The sequence below is a fragment of the Ursus americanus genome, chromosome 7 (assembly GCF_024610735.1).
Source record: "Ursus americanus isolate L20-20 chromosome 7, mUrsAme1.1.p, whole genome shotgun sequence".
Taxonomy (NCBI): Eukaryota; Metazoa; Chordata; class Mammalia; order Carnivora; family Ursidae; genus Ursus; species Ursus americanus.
Window position 1 is genome coordinate 50,269,953 of NC_142133.1, and position 27,455 is coordinate 50,297,407.

General features: G+C 41.0%; 1 protein-coding gene across 1 annotated transcript in view; it reads right to left on the bottom strand.

Annotated features, from left to right (window-relative positions):
• Window positions 1-5,517: 5,517 nt before the first annotated feature.
• Window positions 5,518-27,455, bottom strand: part of TTL (tubulin tyrosine ligase) — a 31,731-nt gene continuing 9,793 nt past the window's right edge. The window contains exons 3-7 of the mRNA XM_045808928.2: window positions 27,108-27,340; window positions 20,024-20,159; window positions 18,851-19,120; window positions 11,658-11,801; window positions 5,518-9,056 (exon numbers count right to left, since the gene is read on the bottom strand). Coding sequence (XP_045664884.1) covers window positions 8,942-9,056; window positions 11,658-11,801; window positions 18,851-19,120; window positions 20,024-20,159; window positions 27,108-27,340 — 898 coding nt within the window. The 3' untranslated portion in view covers window positions 5,518-8,941. The remainder of the gene's footprint in view (window positions 9,057-11,657; window positions 11,802-18,850; window positions 19,121-20,023; window positions 20,160-27,107; window positions 27,341-27,455) is intronic.

The window sequence follows — 27,455 nt, forward strand, 5'->3', positions numbered from 1 at the left end:
AGGAGAGTGAGAGAGAGCACGAGAGCAGGGTGAGGGGCAGAGGGAGAAGCAGACTCCCCACTAAGCAGGGAGCCCCACGTGGGACTTGATCCCAGGAGTTTGGGATAATGACCTGAGCTGAAGGCACATGCTTAACGGACTGAGCCACCCAGGCGCCCCTACAACACAAGTTTTAAAAAGGTTGATCATCCTATCTCTCCACTGCTTTCAAGGGTCATCATGTTACAGCAACTTTCAGTACTTCTTTCATGGATGAATAAGAATGCATTGTGTGGATACATTACATTTTTAACATTTGGTAGAATTTACCAGTAAAGGTATTTGATCCTGGACTTTTTTCTATGAAAAGATTTTTAATTATTAATTCAATCTACTTTTTACGTCTGTTCAGATTTTCTGTGTCTTCTTGAGTCAGGTTGGTCAGTTTTGTGTCTTTCTAGGAATGTGCCCATTTCATGTAGGTTATCTAATTTGTTGGCATAAAATTATTCATAGGATTCCCCTAGAATCCTTTTTATTTGTAGTAATGTCTCATCTTTTGTTCCTTATTTTAGTAATTTCAGTTCTTTATTTTTTTTCTTGGTCAGTCTAGCTAAAGTTTTGTCAATTTTGTTGATCTTTTTGAAGCACCAACTTTTGGTCTTGTTGGTTTTCTCTTGTTTTTCTATTCTCTATTTCATTTATTTCTACCCTAATCATTATTATTGCTTTGTATTTACTTGGATTTAGTTTACTCTTCTTCTAATTTCTTAAGGTAGAAGGTTATTGATTTGAGGTACTTTTTAAATGTAGTCATTAAAAAGTATAAATCTCCCTTTAGGCATGACTTTAGCTGCATTCCGTAAGTTTTTTTTTTTTCCATTTTCATCTACCTCAAAGTGCTTTTTAATTTTCCCTGTTATTTCTTTTTTTGATCCATTGGTTAGTTAGGGCTGTTTTTAATTCCCACATTTGTGATTTTTCCCACATTTCTTTGTTAATTATTTCTAATTTTATTCCATTGTAGTCAGAGAATATATTTATGATTTTAATAATTTTAATTTTTTAAAGTAATATCTATATCCAAAGTGGAGCTTGAACCCATGACCCTGATATCAAGGGTCACACTCTTCACCAACTGAGCCAGCTAGGGCCCCTGATTTCAATAATTTTTAATTTACTGAGGCATTAAGGTCTACCATATGGTTTATTCCAGAGAATGTTCCATGTGTACTTGAGAAGAATGAATTTTGCTTTTGTTGGGTGGAGTTAGCTATACTTGTTAGATCAGTTTACAGTGTTTTCTATGTCCTTGGTGATCTTCTGACTAGTTGTTCAGTTAGTGAAGATGGGACCAAAAATTCCAACTATTGTTTAATTGTCTATTTCTCTCTTCAGTTCTTCATGTACCTTGGGTTCTGTTGCTAGGTGCATATGTTTATAACTGTTATATCTGCTTGATGGATTGAGCTTTTTACCATTATGTCCTTCATTGCCTATAGTAACATTTTTCTTCCTCCTCCTCTTCTTCTTCTTCCCCTTCTCCTTCTTCTTCCTCTTCTTCTTCTTCCTCTTCTTCTTCTTCTTCTTCTTCTTCTCCTTCTCCTTCTCCTTCTCCTTCTCCTTCTCCTCCTTCTCCTTCTCCTTCTCCTTCTCCTTCTCCTTCTCCTTCTTCTTCTTCTTCTTCTTCTTTTTTTTAGAGAGAGAGAGTACACGTGTGAGCCGGGGGCAAGGGGGAGTCGAAAGGAGAAAGAGAGAATCTTAGGCAGGTTCCACACCCAGCACAAAGCCCGATGTGGGGCTCGATATCACAACCCCGAGATCATGACCTGAGCTGAAATCAAGAATTAGACACTTAACTGACTGAACCACTCAGGTGCCCCCCATTTTTTTTTCTCTTAAAGCTTATTTTGTCTAATATTAGTATGACCATTCAAGGTCTCTGAGCTACTATTTCCATGATACATATTTTCCATATTTTTACTTTTACCTATTTGTGTCTTTGGATCTAACGTATGTCCTTTGTAGATGGCATAAATTTGGGTTATGGTTGATTTGTTTTTGTTATTTTTTTGCCAGTCTCTGCTTTTTTTGGTTGTAGTATTTAATTCATTTATATTTAATGAAATTACTGATAAGGTAGGATTTATGTCTGTCATTTTGCTATTTGTTTTCTATATGCTTTCTATCTTCTCCAGTTCTTTAAAATCCTACCCTGTTTTTTGTTAAAGATATATTCTACTGTAACATTTTAGTTTCCTTGTCTCTTTTACTATGTATTTAAAGTTATTATCTTAGTGTGGATCTCTTTGAGTTTATCCCACTTAGAGTTCATTGGATTTCTTAGATGCATTTTAATGTTATTCATCAAAGTGGGAAAGATTTTGGCCACTATTTCTTCCAATATAATTGCTGCCTCTTTCTCTCCTCTCTTCTAGGACTCCTGTTGTGTATATGTTGGCATACATATATATTTCTGGAGCACTGTTCATTTTTCTTCATTCTTTTTTTTTCTTTCTTTCTTTTTTAAGATTTTATTTGAGAGAGAGAGAGAGAGCATGAGCAGGGGCGGGGGGGCGGTGGAGTGCGGCAGAGGGAGAAGGAGAAGCCAATTCCCCACTGAGCAGGGAGCCTGACATGGCGCTTGATCCCAAGACCCAGAGATCATGACCTGAGCCAAAGGCAAACACCTAACTGACTGAGCCACCCAGGCACCCCTCTTCATTCTTTTTTATTTTCTGGATGATCTCAATTGATTTCAGATTTGATTCCTCCTTTTGCCAGCTTGAAACTGCTTTCGAACACCTCTACTGAATTTTTCATTTGCATTATTATACTTTTTAAAGCCAAAATTCCTACTTGGTTCTATTTTTAAAACAATTTATATCTCTTTAATGATATTCTCTCTCTGGGGACACATCATTCTCATCATTCTTTTAGTTCTTTAAACATTTTAAATAGCTGAATTAAAGTCTTTGTGTAGTAAGACCAATGCCTGGACTTCCTCAGGGATGGTTTCTACTGATTGCCTTTTCCCTTCATGGGCCATACTTTCTTTTTTCTTTGCATATCTCATAATTTGTGTTGAAAATTGGAAACATTTAATAATACATGGGGCAACTTTGGAAACCAGATACTCTGTCTTCTCCAGGGTTTATTGTTGTTGATGATGATTTAGTTTCCTGAAATAATTCTGTAAAGCCTATATTCTTTGATGTGTGTGGCCACTGAAGTCTCTGCTGTTAGCTTAGTGGTCAACTAATGATTGAACAGATTTCCTTAAACACTTGGACCAGTAAGTCCCCCCGTTTTTTCCAAGGGGCTGTGTGTGCGTGTGTTTGTGTGTGCATTGGGCATGCCAGGAAGGCTTGTGTAGATCCTCCTGGTCATACAGAGGTAAAAACAGGGAATTCAGGGTGCCTGGGTGGCTCAGTCTGTTAAGTATCTGACTCTTGTTCTCAGTTCAGGTCTTGATCTCAGGGTTGTGAGTTCAAGCCCTGTGCTGGGCTCCATGCTGGGCATGGAGCCTACTTAAAAAGAAAAAAAAAAAAAAAAAAAAGCTGAGGGAATTCACATCTCCGCAGGCATGCACACAGCCCTATACATGTGTGTGGCCTTCTATGTTCTTCAGAAACTTTTCAAAACTTCCAATGGATATCTCATGTCCCATCTTTTCCTAAGTTTTTTGGTCAGTTTGTTTGTTCCAACTCATAGCCATTTCAGGAAGTTGAGGTGTTAAATAATTGCTGCTGATTATTTTTAACAAACTCACCTAGGGAAAAGGTTGTTCACACTGTGCACACTTTGAGAAATATCAAAGACAAGCCCTGAGATGAGGACTTACATGCAACTGCCAGACAGGTCAAGTGACAATTCACTGGGAATGGGGCTTTTTGGAGGAGCTCCAACTCCACTCTGTACCCTCCAATTGTTGCTAGACTCCTGGGTTTCACCAGGATTGTGGGGCTTTTCATTTCCAAGGCTATCATGGAGCTAGGAAAAGGGGGATGAAAATAGTGTGAATTAAAACATCACAAAACTTGCTGTTCTTACCCAGGTGGAACCATTTTTTCTTTAATAAACGTTTCTGGATGGTGGCAAGCCTTTGGTTAACTTCTAGACAGTTTTTGCCAGTGTCCCCATCACTTCCATGGAGAGAGGATTTTCAGAGGTTTTACCCTGCTATTCTCACTGATGTCCTCTCTTGTGAATTTTGAAAAGGAATTTTGCTTGCAGCAATCAAGCAGTGCCAAGTGTCCCCTGGGACAGGGGCTCATTTTCCTTTGCCCTTAGGGCTGCTTTGGGGGATACATCTTTAAAATACCACTGAGCCTCTGCGGCTATGGGATAACTTCAGGTTCTTTAAGAAGGGGTAGCTACTGACAGCAAGCAGGACCAGAAAGGGGACCAGCCTCTAAGAGAAGTCCTCCAAAGGCTTTGAACCTGTCCACTCTCAGGATCCTAAGTAGTTTCCTGCTTCGTCCATGTCTGCCTCTCCCTGCACCCTGCCCATGCAATCTACACTGAGTCTGGTAGGTGTGCGCCATATCATATCAGAAACCTGTCTGGAGCGCTTAAGCCAGGGTTTCCATTTGTGGAAGGCCTCATCTCTGTGCCAGAAGTATGTTTATGGAGCGAAAGCAGCCATACATGGGAAAGAAGTCCAAAGCATTCAGCCTCATCACACAGGAAGTTACAAGTTAACTACAATTTACATAAATGATATTAAATGCCTGAGGTGTGTGAGACTTATAGGTACTTATATACGTGGCCTTAGTGAACTCTTAGGACTTCATGGCCTTCGGGGTGATTGTAGAATCATTTCAGAAGCTCCTCAACCTCCTCCCCATGTTTTTTTGTTTTTTTTTTTTTTTTAAGATTTTATTTATTCAACAGAGATAGAGACAGCCAGTGAGAGAGGGAACACGAGCAGGGGGAGTGAGAGAGGAAGAAGCAGGCTCATAGCAGAAGAGCCCGATGTGGGGCTCGATCCCATAACACCAGGATCACGCCCTGAGCCGAAGACAGACGCTTAACCGCTGTGCCACCCAGGCGCCCCTCCTCCCCATGTTCGAAGCACACATAATGCTTTCTCATAACCATGGGTCCCACCTGACCATCTATCTGTATCATGATTCAGATAATACACAAGACATGTAAGAGAGGGACTGGATTTTGGCAGCTGAAATTATTTCAATGCTTCACCTTAGAGGAGCTCTTTATAGTCTCAAAGGACAATCTGTTGGCTTACGTATTGAGTAACATGCTACGTCAGCAAACAATAGCCACATCTGGCTTGTGTTTATATGGCTTATGAACTAAGTTTGTTTGTTGTTGTTGCTGTTTTAGGAGTTGGTTAAAAAGAAGAAGAACATGCAACAAAGAACCTGTTTGGTTTGCAAAGCCTAGAATATTTACGAATCTGACCCTTTCCAGAAAAAGTCTGCCTACCTGAGTAACAATCATGGATCCAAATAACCAGTGATATGCCAGGACAGTCAACCACCATGATAAGATGAGAGAACCAAAGGGCACAAAAACACTTGAAATATTACTTTAATGCTCTGGGCATTTTAAACATTCATAAAATCACCTTATTTCAGAAGTCATTTTCTCTTAGGTACAGATTCTGTGTCCGGGTCAGAGACAAGTGTATCACTGAATTTTCTCCACAGCACCCACGTGCTGCAGGGGACCTACTCTGGCCCCTGGTCTTCTCCAGCAGAGTCCCCCCCACACCCACAACAGGGCTGGATCCACACCTGCTTGACACAACCTTGGTTGTCAATGAAAACACACTGCGTAGCTTTGCTGCTGCTTGCAGATTCTGCGGATCCCATACATTTCCGACACTACCAGATATTCCAAGTCTGGGATAACTATCCTGAGGCGCTAGTGAAACAGCAGGTCAGCCGGTAAGCGTGCCAGCACCTGCTCCATTGCATCATACAGACACTGAGGCACTTCAATGTTCTGGGTAAAATCGAGTTTATAATTACCACAGGCGTTAAGAGGAAGGGAAGGGGCTTTTCTCTCTATAATTAATACCCTTAACACATATTTAGCCGATTTATAAATTCCTGTCTGTTTACATTTGTCGTCACAGCTTCACAAACTGTTTAAGGAAAGGAAAGCACGTCTGAGTTCACAAATGCTGGGACAAGAAGCAAAAAGAGAACATGCTTCAACAGCAGTTGTTTGTATCCTGACTACGTAGGTCAACATACTGACCAAAAACATGGTCATTCTTAAAGAAATGCCTGTCCTTCCAAAAGGAACTTTTTAAAAAAGTCCTAGTCCTTATTTGATTATTCTAAGGTAACAATGTGTTTGTCCTTCCTTCTCAAGCAGTGGTTCAAGGCATCTCAAAGCACACTGATGCCTGAGGTTCTGATTTAATTGGTCAGAGGTGGGAGAGAAAGGAAGGCTGTAGAAACCAACATTTTTAAAAAGCTTCCCAAGTGATTCCAGCATATAGTCAGCACTGAGGACCTTGGTCCCACAGGTTCTTGAGTCTTCCTAATCTCACCTGTCCTCACTAAAAGTCCTTGAGGTAGTCCCCGGGTCAGGCAACTATCTGTTCCATGAGATAAGACACTAAGGCACAGAGACGATCATAGGTTCATCTCACACTGTGCGGCCAAAAGACACTGCCAAGACTGGAATTAACATCTCCAAATAAAGAACACCTTCTCCCCCAGCTACTGGCGACACGTACGCATACTGCACGTATAAAGACTAACTGAGGAGCAAGGCATGACCATCTGTGCCAAGGGTATCATGGAAGGGTATGGAATAGTTCTGAGCCAACCATCCCACCCGATCAAAAATAAATGTATAAAATAGATACGTATTTGAAACCATGTGAGGAGTGAAGCAGAACTTTCTTTTTAAAGCCTTACTTCCCTCACATATATGCCAATGATTTAGGTTTCTTAGAAGATCCATCAAAATCCATGGACTTGCAACATCTAAATTCTTAGCTCTGTCACTGTAAGAGCTGGAAAACTCTCAAATGTCCCTTTAATTTAGGTCGAAAAGATCATTACAAATCTACGTTCACGTGTGGTAGCATGACAAAAACCTCCATGCTTTCCCTGTCACCAGTCCACAGAGACTTCCCAAGGACTCAGTACCTCGCACTTTCTAGATGGGTGTGCACCTTGTCATGATCTGCTCAAAGTCCCCAAGCGCTAATCCAACAGTGCTGGGCTTCCACGATTGACTTTCACTGCTGACTGTTTTATTTTGCTCTGGATGCAAACTTCATTATCTGTATTCTGGGTAACCAGAATATTTTGTAATTCCAAATTCACAGAAGAGCCAAACCAGTTGGGTCTTTCTCCTCCACCCCGACATAATGCCACCACATCCTACACCCACTGCTGCATCTATCAAATACTCCTTATTCCTTTCTTCACCATAAGCTCCCACATCTCATCATGCTTCAGGAGGCATTGCTCTTTTCTCTTTTTAGAAAAGTCTCCCCGACTGCAGAACTGTTGTCTGGTGCCACATAGAAAGAGTAACGGAGCACACATATACACAAAGGAAGAACACAGCACATACTGGACAGGAGGCCTGCTGTGGTTCCCAGTACATTCTAAGAAGGACCTGTTCATTTAGCTCACGTTGGAACACAAGCAGCATCTTGTTCTTTCCACTGCCAGTGATGTAGCCTCCTGAAAAATCTAAAGAATATTTGAGCCAGTAAGTGGAAAACTACACCTAACAGGACATATTTGTTGACTTATACAATGCTGTGTGGAGCTCTGAAACCACGTCTTTCCCATTTTAGGAGACTCCCCCATTCAGGCCAGACATACACTCATTTTAGCCCCATGCCCTGGTGTAAAGAGGCACAAGCAGGCAGAGAATCCTCCCTGGAACAAAACCCGCCCTTCCAGCTCCTGCAGAAGGTGCTTGGAGGGCAAGAAAATGGAGGAGAGCTACCTGTGTCTGGGGCAGTGCCACCTGGTGGTGGTGGTGGGGTGTGTGTGCGTGGAATTCTACTTCTGCCCCCTAGAGGGTTTTTTACAAAAGTTAAAACAACAAAAAAACGAGCAAAAGGGAACTTTGCAAAAGTGCACGTAGAATTCTGGTTAAAACAAAGGTAACTGAGACTCATCATATTTCAAAGACCCACACACCCAACTACTAAGTAAAGCAAGACATCGTGTTTTTTTTCTCTCTCATGCTTATTTGATGCTTACGGGTTTGCGGCAAACTTGCTGCTTGGTTTCTAAAACATGCACAGAGCAGATCGAGAGCAGCATTTGCTGTTTTGGTGCCCAGCCCACACCAACCCTGACAGGTAGTTGACTGACCAAACGCCATCAGGAACATGATGAGGAAAGCCCCCTTCGCTGTGAGGTGACGCCCAGCACGAAACCAAGGACTGTTGGTGCAGGCTCGTCCAGACTTTCATGGGCAGGGTGTTGTGGAGGGATGGGCAGGGAACACACTGGCAACCTCGAGATGCTATAACACCCAATCCCTGTCCCAGACAGAAGGGTTGCAGCTGGGCATAGAGCTAAGGCACTAAGGCTGCAGCAGGTGGAAAGACACCAACCAACGGGCCAACAGTCTCAACCCCAGGGAGGAGAGGCGCTGCTCCTAATGCTGCCTTAGGATAAACACTGGATTTTTTTAAAGGATGAGAACATAAAATAATCAAATCCCTGTCTTTTCCCCTTAGAAGAATATTTCGCTCTCCCCTCAGAGAAATTTGCTTCAGTTTTCACGTCTCAATAGCAGTGCTGAGAGCGCCACCTGGGAACCCCTGAGCCACCACTCTTTGGGGAAGTTGCCTTTTCTTCTTGTGCTCTCCCTTCCATCACGGCTTTGCCGGTTGCCTGTCCGTCTCCAGTTCCGGCTTGGTACACAGCAGTCCTGACATTTCCCCGTCCCCTGGAGCAGGAGCTCGCGCTTCCTCCGAGGCCGCTCTGAGCACCTCCCCCGGTCACAGCTTGACGAAGGCAGCCGGCTGGATGTGCTGCGGCTCCACGTCGGGCGGCGGGAAGACGCTGGATATGGCTAAGTCCACGATGCCCTGGCACAGTTCTGCATAAAGCTTCCTGAAAGGTGTTTTAAAGAATATCATTGAAGATGTTCGTCAAAGTGCACGTGAAGGTCAATGTTTTTTTCACCGGGACCTGCCCTAGATGCCCCATCTCATGACCGAATTTATAAAACTGGTTTCCATGGTACATACAAATGCTGCACAAAGATGTAGCATCCCCTTCACAAATATTTCTGGAAGGTCTCAGGTGAATAGACAAATAACTCCTGCTCTTACGGGCAGGGAAGACGGGCAATTTCAATAGAGTGTAAGAGCCACCTTGCCTGTCCATGGTGGGTATACCTGGAGGGAAAGCACCTTCTCAGTGTGGCTGAGGAGACTTTGGGAAAGGCTCTCCAGGGGTGACAAATAAGCTGAGACCTGGGGAATGACTGAAGTCAGACAGTGGATGACAGGGCAGAAAAGAGGACGGAGAGGAGAGAGAGACCCAGAGAGATAGAAGGAGTGGGGAAGAGGGAAGGGAGGAGGAGAGAGAGTGTGTGTTGGGGGAGAGGGGAAGAGGGGCTGTGCCAATGGAAGGAGTAGTGCACACTGAGAGTGGATTTTACTGGGGCAAGAGCAGAAGACGAGAACCCCGTTAGAAGGCTCTCTGCAAAAGCCTCCACGGTGATGGAGGGCGACCCGTGGGAGAGCGAGGGCAGTGGGCGGGGGGACAGCAGAGGACTGCCAAGGCTGGAGACTGAGCTGACGAGGTCCCAACGTGCAGAACCTGAGGGTAAAGGAAAGAAGGAGGCTGGATCTCGGTCAGGATTCCAGCTTAGATTCTGTGGGGAGGGGAGGTGGACGTTCATGGAGATGAGCGAGTCTGGGGCAGGGGTGCCTCTCAGACATCCACAGACATCCCTGCAGGACGCTGGGCAGGCAGGTGCAGACGCTGGTCTGGAACTCGGGGCTGTTGAATAAGATCATGTTCAGAAAAAGCGTAGCGGAGAGAGAAGACAAACACCCAGGGCTGAGGCACTGACGGGGTCCGCTGATGAGGAGCGAGAGGCCAATCTTGCCCACACCTCCTCAGCCAAACCTTCCCAGTACGGAGTGTGCCTGAAGCCACAACAGAAGAGCATCTCAGCAAGGTGTGAGCAGCTGCCTCAAATGCTGCTGGGAGGTCCAGGGATGTCCGCACAGGAAGGGGCCACTGGACTTGGCAATATGGATTTGGCTAGGGACCCTCAAAGAACAATTTCTATGGGATGGAGGGGGTGGCATCTAGCCCAGAATGGACTACAGCATGGATGAGGATGGAGAAAGAGGAGACAGCTTGGGCAGACACTGCTTTCCAGAGGTTTGGCTGTGACAGGAGCAGGGAGGGGGAGTCACCGGAGCAGGATGTGGCCTCAAGGGAGGGCTCTTTTTCAACAGCTGGGGAAATCTGCTGCATGTGCACATGCTGATGGGAACCATATCCCAAAGAGGGAGAGAGGTGAGAGAGGGTGACACCGCGACTGAGGAAGGCAAGGGGACAGGGGACAGGACGGGGGTGGATAGGGCACAGAGCACAAGGGAGGACTGAACCTTTATTGGAAGGACGGGGAAAACAGGCACGCTACTGTGGGTCTGGTGAAGGGAAGACGTGAGCCATCCTGCTCACCCCTCCTTCCCCCTTCCAGCTCAGCTCCAAACAGTGCCTCTCAACTGCAGCCCTTTGCTCAGTGATATTACCTTTAACACCCTTTATCAAGGATAAAGCATGTCCCAGTTTGTAATCTATATTTGTCTGGTCCTCTGTCATACCCACAGTCTCCCTAAGGACAGGGCCGTGTCTCTGCTCGTGACTGTGACCCCCATACCGGGGCGTGGCGGTTGGGGGTACGAACGAGTACTGGTTAGCTGAAGGGACTGCCGAATGAGACGAATCACACCGGCCATGTCACAGCCATTGAGCAAGTGGCAAAGGCCTGGCTGCTACTTGCGTGTTAATGCTGCCCCATGTAGGTCCAGGACTTTCTCCTGAACCTGTGGAAGATCACCTCAGTTCCTCCAAGACGCAGACATGGGGAACCACAAAGGGGTCTTGACCCGATGAAACTGTATCTTTAGAAGAACCAGCAGCATTTGAGGATCATGTCCCGCTGACTTCCCCTTACTTCTAAGGCCTCCATGAGGCTTCCGGGGGCACATTCTGCTCATCTGTGCATCTCCCACAGAACCTGGCATGGGCCATGGTCCCACTGGATGCTATGTCCCCCTTCTGAAGGCTCTCTCCTCCTCTCCGTGGTATGTGTGACACTCTTCTCTTACACCCCCCGTCTAGCTCCACTGTCTACCGGGCCTTCTCAGAACACAGGACCCCATTCCCTGAACTGGTCACACAAGACGGTCTCCTCTGACAGTTGTTAGCTTTGTTTGAAACTCCCATAGCAACCACCACCCACCTGAGCACAGACTACTGCTCAACACACATGGCAGAACTGGGTAAGACTGATTCAGCAGACCCCCTGCTAGCCAGGGGCCTGCCAAAGGACATCCTCCCTAACAGCAGTTAAATGGTCTATGCCTGAACACTCCGGTGAGGAGACTCACCACCTTGCCAAGACAGGCTATTCCAACTGTGGAACCAACTTCCCATTTCTTAAAACACAGTGGTGTTCAGGCTTACTGAGCACAAGCTGGGGCGCCGTTGACCTCAATGAGCCAGACCTTCAGCTCCTCGTCCACCATGAAGTCAAAGCCAAAGAGCTGGAAGCTCTGGTAAGGGAGGTGCTTGGTGCTGATGGCAGGCTCCACGCTCATGAGGCAGCTTCTGCGGGGCAAAGAGGGAAAGCTCACTGAGAATGGGTTGGCTGAGGAAGAAGGAACATGGAAGATGTGCTTGGATGATTTTATATCAAAAGTGATGATAAAAAATCCACTTGGACTTAATTCTCTCTTTTATTGATTTTATTTCACTTTATTTTTTAAAGATTTTATTTTGAAGTAATCTCTATGCCCAACATAGGGCTCAAACTCACAACCCAGAGGTCAAGAGTTGCGTGCTCCACCAACTGAGCCAGCCAGGTGCCACAATTCTCTTTTAATTACCAACAAATTATTCAAGACACTACTACTTATCAAGCTATTTGTTAGAAAACTCTGCAAATACTCATCTTCCTACAGGTAGGGGCTGCTTTCCTAGCACAGCACTAAGTCACCACAGCCCCTGGAAAGGTGGATTCCTCCAACAGGAGACTGCCGCCATGTTTGTTTGTAATGAATAAAACACTCCCATGCATTGTTGCCGTGTAAAAGAAATGGACTACCATTTGGTGGTAAAGAGAATTTGCAGTGAGGTTGGCCTTATTCATTACTTTCATTAGCTCCAGTTCTAATGCCAAATTATTACTAATTAAAAGATTTACATATTAAAATACAAAACAGAATTACTATTAACATCAACTATTGTTCAAAAAAATTGGGAAAAAAAAACATAAAAAAGTTGAACATGAACCTCAGAAACATACTGAGTTAATACATGAGATCTAAGGTCAGGGCCTAAGGCCAGAATCTTGGACAAGTTTTTTAACCTCTCTTAGCCAAGCTTTGATTTCTTTATCCATAAAGGAAGAGGTAAAAATAATACCTAGTCCTAGTGCTGGGATGGTTCAATGAGATAATTACGTAAAGAACTTACAAGGGCGCCTGGGTGGCTCAGTAGGTTAAGCGTCTGCCTTCCACTTAGGTCGTGATCCCTGGGTCCTGGGATTGAGCCCCGTGTCGGGCTCCCTGCCCAGTGAGGAGTCAGCTTCTTCCTCTCCTTCTGCCCCTCACCGCCCCGCTCCCCCTTATGCTCTCTCCCTGTCAAATAAATAAATAAAATCTCTAAAAAAAATAAATAAAAATCTTACTAATAATAAATCACTGTTTTCTAGAATAACCATCCCAGAAAACCTATGTCATTTGTGTTTTATGCAGATCTTCCCTGACTTTTTCCCTCAACTTAGTGTTGGGGCAAAATATCTATTTTAGTAATATGTTATGATGATTCTAAGATTACCAGAAATAGCTTTCCTCCTACACAACTGTATGTTTAGAAGGAAAAATGAAGGAACTGGCTTTCATATGACTAACTCCAAGATGTATCCACACAGGTACGTTTTCACTCATGACTTTAAAGAACTGAGACCTCTCTGAACTTGGAGCCAGAGTCTTGCTCCCTCAACCTCCCTCCACCACTACATTCCCCCACCCCAGCCCAAGCACCAACTTACTTTCCCCCCCCCCAAAAAAAGGAAAATATTTCTATGTATATGTTTAAACCTTTAAAAGTAATTTTGGGCAGTTAGCCATTTAAGAATCAACTGGAATGAAAATTTCTTCTCTCTTTCATCTTTAACCTGCCCTGGTAAGCCACATATTACTTTTTTTCCCTATAGCTTTATCTCTACTCCATACCTTCTTCAATATTATAATTAAGAAAACTTTTACATTTAATAGAGGCTCATGGTTAAAAAAAGAAGAGAAAGCCCCAACAAAATGAAAGAAACACATAAAGGAAAAACTGAGAGGCAGAAGCAAACCAAAATTAAATATTATTTTTTTATCTGCTAGAAGCTCAAGATTAATAATTCACTTTAAAGAATTGTTTCTCATCACCAGAGACTTTATACAGCATATCTTTTTTCAGCAGGAGTGGGAAGGTAGGGGGAGGCTAACTGCAGGGGAAGAACCATGAGAACCCTTAGGAGCACTTATAGCACCAAAGTAGCAACACTCTCTGAACTGTACAGAACATGGGGGGAGGGGCAAGGTAACAAATATCAATAAATCTTTGCCTAAAACAGGAAATCTTTCTTCAGCATACTTGACTTCTCTGGTGTCAGAATTCTAAGCACCTACAATCCGTGAAGAAACGGGACTCTAATTATTATTATTTTTTTAAGATTTTATTTATTTATTCGACAGAGATAGAGACAGCCAGCGAGAGAGGGAACACAAGCAGGGGAGTGGGAGAGGAAGAAGCAGGCTCATAGCGGAGGAGCCTGATGTGGGGCTCGATCCCATAACGCTGGGATCACGCCCTGAGCCGAAGGCAGGCGCTTAACCGCTGTGCCACCCAGGCGCCCCGAGACTCTAATTATTCTTAATGTCAGAATACATTAAGGAAAAAGTCTCAGTCATTGTGATAAGGTGGTAATAACAGAACAGATAACAGACCAACAGAACAGGATGGAGATCCCTAACATAAATGGCCACCTGATTTATAACAAAAGCTCACCAAAATGCAGTGGGAAAAGGCCAGTCTTATGCACAAATGGTCCTGGGTCAATGGGATACCCCATAGAAAAACATGAAACTTGACACATAACAATTCAGGTAGATTACAGGTCTAAAATGTAAAAGATAAAGACCAAGATGTCCATCCATCAACTACAGAAGGGATAAACCCTGTAATAATCACACAATGAAATATTACACAGCAGTATAAAAGGTAAATTACTGCTATATGCAACATAGCATAGCTACAATTGTGAAAAAAGTTGAACATGAAATAGGAAATAGATAAAATGTAAGAATAAGCAAAAGGAATCTATGATGATTTACATAAAATGTAAGAATAAGCAAAAGGAATCTATGATGATAAAAGTCAGAAGAGTGGCTATCTGTGGCATGAAGTATATATTTTGAGGAAGTCCAAGGGAGTATTTGGGGGTGCTGTAAATGTTTTATATCCTGATTCGTGTTATGATCAGCTGAGTGTATGCATAATTAAAAGTTCGCTACACCGTACACTTACAATTTGTGGACTTTACCATATGCATGTTACACCTCAATTAAAAAAAAATCTCTATTGGATTTAGCAAACTATACTAATGAATAACACTAAAAAAATATTTTCAGGCATATTAAGAAACAGGATCAAAAGAAAAAGAAACAGACGACAGAAACAAGACCTATAAAAGTCAGGGGTTGGCTAACTTTTTCTACAAAGGACCAGACAGTAACTATTTTAGGTTTTGAAGGCTACATATGGTCTCTGTTACATATTCTTCTATTTCTAAAAAACCTTTTAAAAATGTAGAAACTATTTTTAGCTTGTGGCGTATATGAAAACAAGCTTTAGGTTGGATTGGCCCAGAGAACATCGTTTGCTAACCTCTACCACAGGCAATTCAGATTTCAGACTAATCAAATAGAGATGTTAAAGAATTACCATTAACATGTTCAAGATATTGTAAGACAAGTGGGAGATTTCACAAAAGAATTACAATCTAAAAAGAGTCAAATGGAAATTCTAGAACTTAAAGTATAATACCTGATATCAAGAACTCAACAGATGAGTTCAACAACAAATTTTAATGGCTTTTTCCTTTTTAAACAGGTTTTAACTGCTGAAGAGAGAGATCAAATGATACACATAGCAGAAATGGGAGACAGTGAAAAGGATTGGCATTCATGTAATTAGAATCCCAGAGGAGAGAAGAATGGACAAAAGCCACAATGAAAAGAAAGGGGCTGTGAATTCCCAAACAAATAAAAGACCTGAAGCCACAGATTCAAGAAGCACTCTAACACCTATGTAATGGAAGCCAGAAGATAATGGTTAGCCATCTTCAAAGTGCTTAAAAAAAAGGAAAAAAAAAAAAAGATTCTGCTGATCTAGAAATCTGTTTCCAAAGCAAGTGTCTTTTTTTTTAAAAAAGATTTTATTAACTTATTTGAGAGAGAGAGAGAGAGAAAGAGAGCAGGGCGGGGGGAGAGAGAGAGAGAGACACTCAAGCAGACTCCCCATTGAGCGGGGAGCCCAACATGGGCCTTGATCTCACAACCCTGAGATCATGACCTGAGCTGAAGACAGACATTTTTTTTTTTTAAAGATTTTATTTATTATTTATTCGACAGAGATAGAAACAGCCAGCGAGAGAGGGAACACAAGCAGGGGGAGTGGGAGAGGAAGAAGCAGGCTCATAGCGGAAGAGCCTGATGTGAGGCTCGATCCCATAACGCCGGGATCACGCCCTGAGCCGAAGGCAGACGCTTAACCGCTGTGCCACCCAGGCGCCCCTGAAGACAGACATTTAACCAACTGAGAGACAGCCAGGCGCCCCCCTTCTTTATTTTTTTAAAGACACTTGCTGTAAGTATCTTAAAGGTCTCAGGGTCAGAGATTAAGCCCTGCATCAGGCTCTGCCCTCAGCGGGGAGTCTGCCTGAGATTCTCTCTCTCTCCCTCCCCCTCCTTGCCCACCCCTTGCAACATGCTCTCTCTCTCTCTCTCCAAAAAAAAAAAAAAGGAAAAAAAGAACAAGGAAACTGATCCTAGACAAAATTAAGAAAACGCATGAAAGAAAGAGAAACAACATAAAAGGTAAAAACGTACGGGGAAATCTGAATGAATATTAACTAAATCATAATAACGATGATAATGTTTTGTGAGTTTACAATATAGGTAGCATTAATGACCACCCATGTACCCACAGTCCAACTCCTTTAAGCCTTTCTTGGGTCCCTCCTGCTTCTACTTCAGAGATAACCACTATTTTGAATTTTGTGTTTTTCATACCTTCAGTTCTCTATTTTTACCATACATGAACATTCTTCTAAATAACTTAGTTTTGGTTGTTTTTCAATTTATATGAACAGAATCAATCCGTATACATCTTGTATACAGCTTATATATTTTGCAATTTTTGCTTGACATTATGTTTAGGTAACACCAGTGAAAATATCCTTCAGGAATAAGGTGACATAAAGACATTCTCAGACGAGTTATTACCTAAAGAACTTCTCTAAAAGAAATGCTAATGTCTGAAGGGAAATAATGCCAGAGAGACTTGGAACTTTAGGACTGAAGGAAGAGAATAAAAAAGGCAAATATCCGGGTAAATAAAAAAGAATATTTTTCTCTTTTTATATTTAAAGTGGGTTTCTTGTAGACAGCATACCATTCGGTCTTGTATTTTTTTTTTTAATCTAACCTGACAATCTAACATACAAATAAAAATATATGACTCTTGATAGCAAGAATATTAACATTATGCAGTAGAGATTTCAGTGTACGTAAATGTAATACACACCACAACTATAGAGGGGGAGAGTTAAAGGAACTATAAGGTTATAAGTTTTCTGTATTTTATCTGAAGTGGTAAATTATTAATTCTAAGAAGGCTGTGAAATAAATATTAGGTATATAAATCATAATCCCTAGAGTAACCACTAAAAAGAGAGAGAGAGAGCGCCAAATACTCAACAGAAAAATTAAAATGGAACTCTAAATAAATTTAAATAATTTTTAAAAGGCAGGAAATGGGGATGCCTGGGTGGCTCAGTCGGCTAAACATCTGCCTTTGGCTCAGGTCATGATCCCAGGGTCCTGGGATCGAGTTCTGCATCAGGCTCCTTGCTCAATGAGAAGGCTGCTTCTCCTTCTGCCTGCCACTCCCCCTGCTTGTGCGCACACGTGTGCACTCTCTCTCTCTCTGACAAATAAATAAAATATTAAAAAAAATAAAAATAAAAAATAAAAGGCAGGAAATAGGAAAATGAGAAACAAAACCAAAAGGGGGTAGATAGCAAAGAATAAAATAGTATGTGTAAATCCAACCAAACCAATAATTACATTAAATTTAAATGATAAAAACACACTATTTAGAAAGGTAGAGATTACCATATTGGATGTTTTGTAAAGCAAAACAAAAATGAAACCTAACTATATGCTGTCCACCAGAAGCTCACTTTAAATACAGAATGGAATAGGGTAGGATAGAATTAAAGGGACAGAAACATATCAGTAATCAAATAAAGCTGGAGTGGCTATATGAATATCAGACAAAATCTACTTTCAAAATAAGAAATATTACCAGAGGTAAAGACAGAAATTATGTAAGGTTAAAGTGGTCAGTTGCCAAAAAGAGGTAATAATTCTAATGTATATGCACCTAAAGCATCTCCAAATATATGAAGCAAAATAGATGTCTTCTAAAGAAGACATAGACAAATCCATAATTATACTTGGAGACTTCAATGTTTTTCCTCTCAATCATGGACAGAACAAGTAGAACAGAAATGCAGCAAGGATATAAAAGACTTGAACAACACTACTAACCACCTTCACCTAATTCACATTTATAGGACACGCAGCCCAACTACAGCAGAATAAACATTATTTTTAGTGCACATGGAACATTCACTAAAATTGGACCATATTCTGGGCCACGAAACAAACTTTAGCAAATTTTCAAGTATGTTCTCTGGCTATAACGGAATTGAAGTAAAAATCAGTAATAGAAAAATATCTGGAAAATTCCCAGATATTTGGAAATTAAGAAGAATTTCTAAATAACACAAGTCAAAGATGAAATAACAAGGAAAACTAGAAAATATTTTAATAAAATGGAAGTAAAAACAAAAACATAACATAACAAAACCTGTGGGATGTAGCTAATGAGTTTTCTGAGGGAAACGGACAGCATTAAATGCATTTAAAAAATGAACTCTTTCAAATCAGAGATCTAACTTTTTGCCTTAAGGAAACTAGAAAACAAATCCCTCAAAAAAGCAGGAAGGAAATAATAAGGAACATAAACCAAAGAAATAAAAACAACAGAGAAAATCAATAAAACCAAAAAGTAACCTTTTGAAAAGATAAGTAATACTGAAAAGATTAATAATAGCCAAACTGTCCTGGTAAAATAGAGAGAAGATATAAATTACCAATATAAGGAATGCAAGCAGTGACATCATTACAGATCCTATAGATATTGAAAGGATAATAAAGGAATATTACAGACAGCTTAAATAGAATAATTCCTTGAAAGGCACAAACTCCCAAAGCTTCTTCGAGACACAGAACCAAAAAAAGATACAATTAAGTTACCTTATTATATGTTTAATTTGTAGTAAGATACTACTTTCCAGGGTAATGTTCAAAGCACTTATTAGGTACTGATTGAACTCCTCAAAGAACATTTCGTTCCCTTCTTCATACTTTCCATAATTCTTTGAGTACTCCTTTTGAATGCAGTGATTGGTCAAATGGCAGGTTTTGTCTTGGAAATTATCAACATGATATGGTTCTGAAGCAGTCCGAAGCACACCCTCTTTATAGAGGTAGATATTATACTGATGATCCACCAAGACCCAGCTTCTGCAAGTCAACAAAACACAGTTTCACTCAAGTCATCCAAAGTTTCTCCATAGTACATACATCATCACCACACCTTAACATTTTTGGAGGGAAGGAGAGGAAGGAGATAGGTTCTAAAATTCTATGAGGCAAGCCATGGCAATTAGCCAAGATAGTGGATTATCACTGTAATGAGGCAATTAAAACATTTTACCAAAAATGACAAGGAGCCTTTGATCTGTTCAAAAGCCAGCATTTTGAAGAGATCTGGGTGGGTTGGGTCTAAGGTGTATCCATTAACTTTCCATTTGCTCATCCTGAAGCTGATCTGACAGAGGACTGGTGTTCAAGAAGCAGCAAGTCATTATGAAGACAACAAGAATACAGAATCCTCAACGAGACATCAGCAAGCCACAGGAAAGCTGGGGAGAGGGCTGTTTAGCTTTGGAAGGCACGATACAACCTCTTATTCTATGCCAGGCCCTTTGCTCAGAAAGTTAAAATCCAAAAAGGTATTGAGGTGTGTTTACGAAATCCTTAAAAAATAGAGGACACAAATAATGAAGCAAGGACATATTAACTGTGTCTGAAGTACGTGTTTTATGTTCATCTCTCAGATGTGTCTATAAACGAGCCTCATACATTTATACTCTCCTCTTTGGAGCCACAAGTCATTTTGATTAAAGAGAATATATTAAAAAAAGGAAAACCCATAATTTTAATATCGTTTTCTAGAAAGAAAAGAGAAATACTGAAGGAAAAATAGAAAATTAGGTACAGAAGCTCAGTTCTCTTCAGCTGTGCTCAATTTTGGCTACATATTAAACATGGTCAAATACCTCCTCACATTCCATGTTACCCTTATCACCCACCACTGTATTTTTCTCAGATTAGTAACAAAAACTCTGGAAAATGATGCATTACCGAATGTCAAACTTGCGGTGACCTGGTTCCAGAAGCAGAGGGTGCTCAAGGTATTTCTGGATCACGTGCACCTGACCCTGGTTGTCAATGAAGTCCAGAAGCTCTGTAGCCTCCGAGGAGATGAGGATGCCTTCACCTAACAGGGCAAAATTGTAACAGAAATGAGTCCAGTTCTTCCCAAGAGGAAAAGGTCCCTACAAAGCAAGAAGGGAAGTACTGACAGCAGGAGAAAACTGAGAGGAGGCTTCTATTGGCCTGCTCACCCTTCTTCCTCCATCCCGTCACTTCCCCAATCTCTCACATTCTCCCTTCTGCCCACAAGAGCACCAGGGCCATCTAACTCTTTCTTCACAGAGGACTGTAAACACTACCTTGACAGGCTCCAAACATGAAATTTCATTTTTACAGACATTCAAAATAGCCAAGCATCCTAAGTAAATGCCACTTTACTGTTGGCCACTTGGCTACCTGATAAAGACATTAAGGAACCCAGTTCTCATACTATAGATTATAGAAACATCCAGAAAGTTAGGGTATAAACACAGCTGTGGAAGTCAATTCCCTACAGCATTGTAATAGGAAAAATTTGATACATGTAAAGCGTCCATCAACTTTAAATAAATGATACAATATCCTTCTCAACAGCTTTATTGAGATATGTTACATATTATAAGATTTCCCCTTTTAAAGTATACAATCAATGGTTTTTCATATATCCCGAAATATTTTCCTTTTAAGGGTAAGATTATAAATGCAGAGATTTGCAATCATCACTAACAATTTCAGAACATTTTCATTACCTCCCTGCACAAACTCATATCCATTAGCAGTACACTCCCCATTCCTTCCTTACCCTATTCGGACATCCACTAATCTATTTTCTGTCTCTGGATTTGCTTAGTCTAAATGACTCCTATAAATGGAATCATACAGTACGTGGCCTTTGTGTCTGGCTTCTTCCTTTAGCATAATGTTCTCAAGGTTCGTCCATGTTGTGGCATGTACCACTACTTCTTTCTTTCCATGGCTAGATAATATTCCACTGTGTGGATATAACATTTTTGTTCATCCATTCATCAACTGATAGACATTTGAGTTTTTTTCCACTGTTGCTTGGCTCTTATGAATAATGCTACTATGAAAATCTGCATAGAAGTTTTTGTGTGGACATGTTTTCAATTCTTTAGTGAATATACCTAGGAGTGGAATAGTTCGGTCATACAGTTACTCTAACTTTTTGAGAAACTGTCAAACTAATTTCCAAAATGTCCACGCCATTTTACATCCTCAACAGCAGTATATGTGTTCCAATTTTGTCACATTCTTGCCAACTTGCTGTCCTCTTGATTATAGCCATCCTAGTGGGTGTGAAGTGGTTATCTCATTGTGGTTTTGATTTGCATTTCCCTAATAACTAACAATGTTGAGCATGTTTTCATGTGCTTATTGGCTATATGTATATCTTCTTTGGAGAAATATCTATTTAGGTTCTTTGTTCTTTTCTTAATTAGGTTGTCCTTTCATTATTGAGTTATCTGAGTTCTTTACACATTCCGGATACAGATCTTATAAGACCTATGATTTGCAATATATTCTCCAGTTTTGAACAGTTCCATTATCATGGATCCCTCAGTGTTGCTCTTTTAAAGCCACAACTACCCCCCTTCTCCTAACACCCTCCTGACACTACTAATCTATTCTCCATTTCCATAATTTTGTCACTTCAGGAGTTTTATATACATAGAATTATACAATATGGGATTTTTGGGGATTGGTTTCTTCCACTGACTCCCTGGAGATTCATCCAAGTTGTTGCATGTATCAATAGTTCAATCCCTTTTATTGCTAAGGAGAATTCCATGGTATTGATTCACCACAGTTGGCTTAATCACTCAGCTTCTGAAGGAATCTGGGTTGTTTCCAGTTTGGGGCTATTACAAATAAAGCTGCTATGAACAATCATGTGCAGGTTTTTGCACAGACATAAGTTTTCATTTTCCTGGGACAAATGCCCAAGTGTGTGCAATTACTGGGTTATATGGTAGTTACAGGTTTAGTGTTACAAGAAATTACCACACTTTTTTCCAGAGCGGCTGTACCATTTTACATTCCCACCAACACCGTGTGATTGATCTAGTTTCTCCTGACCCTTGCAGCATTTGCTGTCATTATCATTTCTTATTTTAGCCATTTTTATAGGAGTGTTGTGGTTTTAATTTGCATTTCCCTAATGGAATTGAAATCTTTTCATTTGCTTATTTTTTATCTGTAGAGCCTTTCTTTCTTTTCTTTTTTTTTTTTAAGATTTACTTGAGAGGGAGTGAGTGAGTGAGAGAGCACAAGCAAGGGCAGAAGGAGAGGGAGAAGCAGACTCCCCACTGAGCAGGGACCCTGGTTTCATGACCTGAGCTAAAGGCAGATGCTTAACTGACTAAGCCACCCAGGCATCCCAAAAAGTCTGTCCTATTGAATTGCTTTTGCACCTTTGTCAAAAATCAGGTGGGTATATATGTGGGGTCTATTTCTGAGTTCTCTCTTCCACAGATTTATGTTTCTGGCCCCCAACCAATACTGTAGTGTAGTGATTATTGTAGCTATGTAGTATGCTTGAATATCAGGTACAGTGATTACTTCCACTTGATTCTTCTTTTTTCAAAATTGTTTAAGCTATTCTAGAGCTTGTGCCTTTCCATATGAATTTTACAAGAAGCTTTATGTCCGCACAAAAATCTGGTTGAGGTCTTGACAGCAATTGCATTAAGCCTACAGACTAATTTGACGTGAACTGACATCTTTACAATGTTGGGTCTTGCAATCCATGAACATGGTATGTCTGTGCATTTACTTAGATCCTTTTTGACCTTCAGTTGTTTTGTAATTTTCAGCATTAAGATCCTGTACATGTTTTGCTAAGTTTATACCTAAGAATCTCATTTTCCTTGGGGTGACTATTAAAAAGTATTGGTTTTAATTTTAGTTTCAGTATATTCATTGTTAATATACACAAATGCAACTGCTTTTTGTGTGATCCGATAACCTGCAACCTTGCTGAACTCAGTTTTTTAGTTCTAGGACCTCTGACCTATACTTTCATTTATAGCTCATCTCTACATGGGTCTCATGCTTTCAGTACAAATTAATTTAATTTTGTTAATTAATTTAAAGATTCAACTTTCCTAAAACCCAACCCCTTTTTCAACTATCTCATTTCTGTCACTTGCTCAACCATGTGGTTAGCTCTTAAACAAGAAACTGCAAATCGACATGGAGAAACTCCTTCCTCTCTTTTTGTAGGAACAGGATTCTTTCTGTTTCATCTCCCTCAGGAACCACACTCAGATATCCTGGTTTCTCTTTATTTCCATTTGTCCATTTTTTTTTATATAGACCTTAGTCTCTCTTCCTTTTCACTTTTTCTAAAATAGTTATCCTATGGGGCGCCTGGGTGGCTCAGTCAGTTAAGTGTCTGCCTTCGGCTCAGGTCTTGATCCCAGGATTCTGGGATCGAGCCCCACATCAGGCTTCCTGCTTCTCCCTCTCCCTCAGCCTGCCACTCCCCCTGTTTGTGCTCTCTCTCTGTCAAATGAATAAATAAAATCTTTAAAAAAATAAATAGAATAGTTATACTAAAAAATCCCTTCCTATTAATGCGCTGGAACCATACCACCTTTGATGCCTTCCTCTCCATAATCTGCTCACATTCCCTCCTATTTGCTTCAACTTTGTTTCCCTTATGCTATTTCCTTATGTAAACTATTTCTTATTGAAAATATACCTAATGCTGATATATGGGAAAAATAATGGAAGAAGGTAGAAAGATACATTTTGATAACTCTAAAAAACTATCATTGGAGCGCCTGGGTGGCTCAGTAGTTAAGCGTCTGCCTTTGGCTCAGGGCATGATTTCAGCGTTCTGGGATCGAGCCCCGCATCAGGCTCCTCCGCTGGGAGCCTGCTTCTTCATTTCCCACTCCCCCTGCCTGTGTTCCCTCTCTCACTGGCTGTCTCTCTGTCAAATAAATAAATAAAATCTTTTAAAAAAACAAATTAAAAAAATTTAAAAAAATACAAAACTATCATTATTCAAAAAAAAAAAACCAAGGCATTCAAGTGAAATAGAAAAGTTACCTATAGTCTTATTTTGTAATATAATTATTTTTGTCTTTTAATATCACCCTCTTTTCCATAAAGGCAAAGACTGGCACAGTCATAGTGAACTCACCTTATATTGTCAATTTTTTTCACTTTATATTGTCAGTATTTTCACTGTTTCTACATTAACATTACAATTATGTTAGCAGCTGAAGAAAAGTACACATTTGTTTACTGATTGCTGGACAGTGGGGTTGTTTCCAAATAAAATGTTGCTGTTACAGATCACATAGTCGTAAATGTCTTTGCTATAGATCACTCTAGTTTCTTTTAAAATTTCCCTGGAGTTAAGTTTTCAGGAATGAGATTAGTGAGCCAAAGCCTATACACTCTCTATGGCTCTTCCTTTGTATTATCCTATTGCTTTTGCAAAGACAGTGTATCACACCTAAGAGGAAGCAGTTCATAACAAACTTTCAGCAACAGTATCACTGAAGGTCTCTCTTATTTTGTAGGTAAAAAATGATACATAAAATCTACATTTATTTTGTAAGCTTTGTATACCAATGTAGCATGTTTCCATGTGCTCATCAACTGTATTTCTAATATTATTTCTTTATATCCTCACTAACTAAACCTGGAGAAATTATGAAGAAACCCTGGAATTCTTTAAGTAGTTTCAAGGTGATAGTCTTTTTTGTTCTTTGTTCTCATCTCAACTATTTATCTGGAAATAGATGCATCACTAGCCTTCTTTCTGACTAGACTGGGTCCATAAGGGCAAGAGGTCATATCTATTTTATTTATCCCTGTCTCTCCAAACACTCATTACTTCATTCATTCATTCATTCATTCATTCATTCATTCATTCATCACTCAATACATATATTGAACTTTTGCTGGGTTCCATGTGCTGCCCTGGCACCAGGGAGACAGCACTGAACACAGATGTGACAAGGTCTGACTGTGATTTAATAGGATCTCTGTCTGCTGTACTGTGTGTAGACTGTGGAGAATGGCCAAGGGCAGGACAAGGAGCAACGCTCCAGGTGAGAGGCGAAGGTGGTTCAGGTTCAAGATCGGCAGTGGAGGTGGTGAACAGGGGGTCTTTACACTGGATATAGTGTGAAGGTTGAGCCAACTATTCCCAGCATGTGGTACGTACTAAATACTTCTTTAACAAGAACGGAAGTCATTCATTCATCCTATTGGTTTCATTTTGTAGTTTCCAAACAAAACAAATGCATACCACTTATCTCAACTCCCTAAAGCAAAATTTCTTCTTTGTTTGGCATTTTATTCTCTCTTTACCTCTCCCTGATGCTGACCATCAATCTATGACTTGTCTTCGTGAGGGTTCAGACACCACCCAGGTGGGATCACTGTCATGACCTGACATGCCCTTGCCAAGGGCCTTGCCTCACTCCTGATTCTCACTCCAGTTAAGGCTCCATGATACAAGATGTCCTTACAATGGCCATCCTGACTAGAGCCCAAATCCATAGAAGGAATATGGAATACTGTAAATGTCTATTTCCTCTTCCAATTCCCCCATTTATCATTAGAACCAAACTAGGGGACAGTACTTGAGAAGAGGTCACAAGAGGGGAGAGAGAAGTAGGTGAGGTACCTGGCTTGTGGCAAGAGTCCAACTCTCCCCCTTTCAGGAGATTCCAGGTGATGCCCTCCTGTCTCATGGTTGGTGGAAAAGAAGGTGAGGTCCACTGGACCGGGGATAGAAATGAGTACCAATGGCCAGATGGTCTTCCAAGGCAATAAAAGAAGAAGTAAGTTCAAAATAGAATGGTTTTAAAAGGAGCATATGATGGTAGCTATAGAGATAGACCATGTTTATGTGTTCATTACATTGTGAACTGCCTTTATTTTGAGCTTGAGTCAATATCATAAACCTCATTCTTTCTATGCATTCATTCAACACACATTTACTGAGTGCCTCTGGAGAGGGTAGAGATGAACAAGACAGAAAGTCTGTGTTTACATGGAGCTTATGGTATGAGAGAGGAGACAGGCAGATAACAGATATGTAACAGAAGTGCTAGGAAGAGGTTAGTGCAAGGAGGAAACATAAAGCAGGGCAAAAGACAGAGAGCAATGGGCATAAAGGCTATTTTAGAAAAGAAAAGGCTTTTCTAACAAGGCAATATTTGAGCTGAAAGAAACAGAAAATAATCCATAAGAACATTTGAGATATACAGACAAAGTTAGAATATTCATAGAACTCTAAGCAGGCGTGGCTTTAGAACAGTGAACAAGGCCAAGAATAGTAGATGGGATCAGAGATAGGAGCAAATGTTAAATAGTGTAGGCTCCCATCAGCAATCTGGAGTTTATTTGAACTGCACTGGGAAGCCAGCTGGTCAGTCCTGAGCAGGGAGTAACATGATCAGATTTACGTTTTTAGACATTGCTCTGTCTTAGAGGAGAACTGGCTGTGAGCAGGCACGGCAATTATACAGACTAGAGAGAATAGTAGCTTTGACTTCAAGTGATAGCAGCAGAAATGGCAAGAAAAAGTTTAATTCAGAATATATTTTGAAGGTAGAGCTAGCACGACTTGCTGATGCATTAGGTATGGACTGTAAAGAAAAGAGCAGTCAAGGATGAAGCCTAGGTTTTGGGCTTCAGAGGCTGGGATCACATACTGTGTGGGAAGACTGAAAGAGGGGTAGGCTGGGGTGGGTTAAATTGGGCAGGAAATGAAGCGTTCTATATCAGATATGTTACATTTGAAATGCCTGCCATACTGGATCTAGAGCTTAAGGGGAAATACTTTGGCTGGAGATATACATTTAGAAGTCATCAGTACCCAGATAAATATTTAAAACTAAGTAACTAGACATGGTCTCTACCCTTGAGGATTCAGATTAGAATAGTCACTCATCTAAAGGTCTCATTGAATTCTAACATACCATTGAACAAAACACACGAGAACCTACCGGAAAGGAAGAAGGGGACAGCAATGCCAACTCACCTTTGGCACCAGCTGATGACTTTGCAATCCAAACATTGCCCTCTCCATCTTCTTTCTTTCTGTTATAAGAAGCCAGGAAGAATTCCCTTTCATCTGTCCTTGAGTTATGGATCGGTGGGTGAATTCCATTTTGTGCTGGAGCAACTGGGGTCTTGAGATTAGTCGGATAAATCACATAGGACTCTGGAAACCATGTGCAGGATTCAGCCAGGTCTGGGCTTGTCTTGATCAGCCTGACAGATGACAGAAGGTCAGTTTCCCTTCTTAGTACACCCTGCCACTCCATTCAGAAAGCCAGTGCTTTCCCCCACAGCTCGTCAAGGAGGCAGGGCAATACCAGGGCCAGGA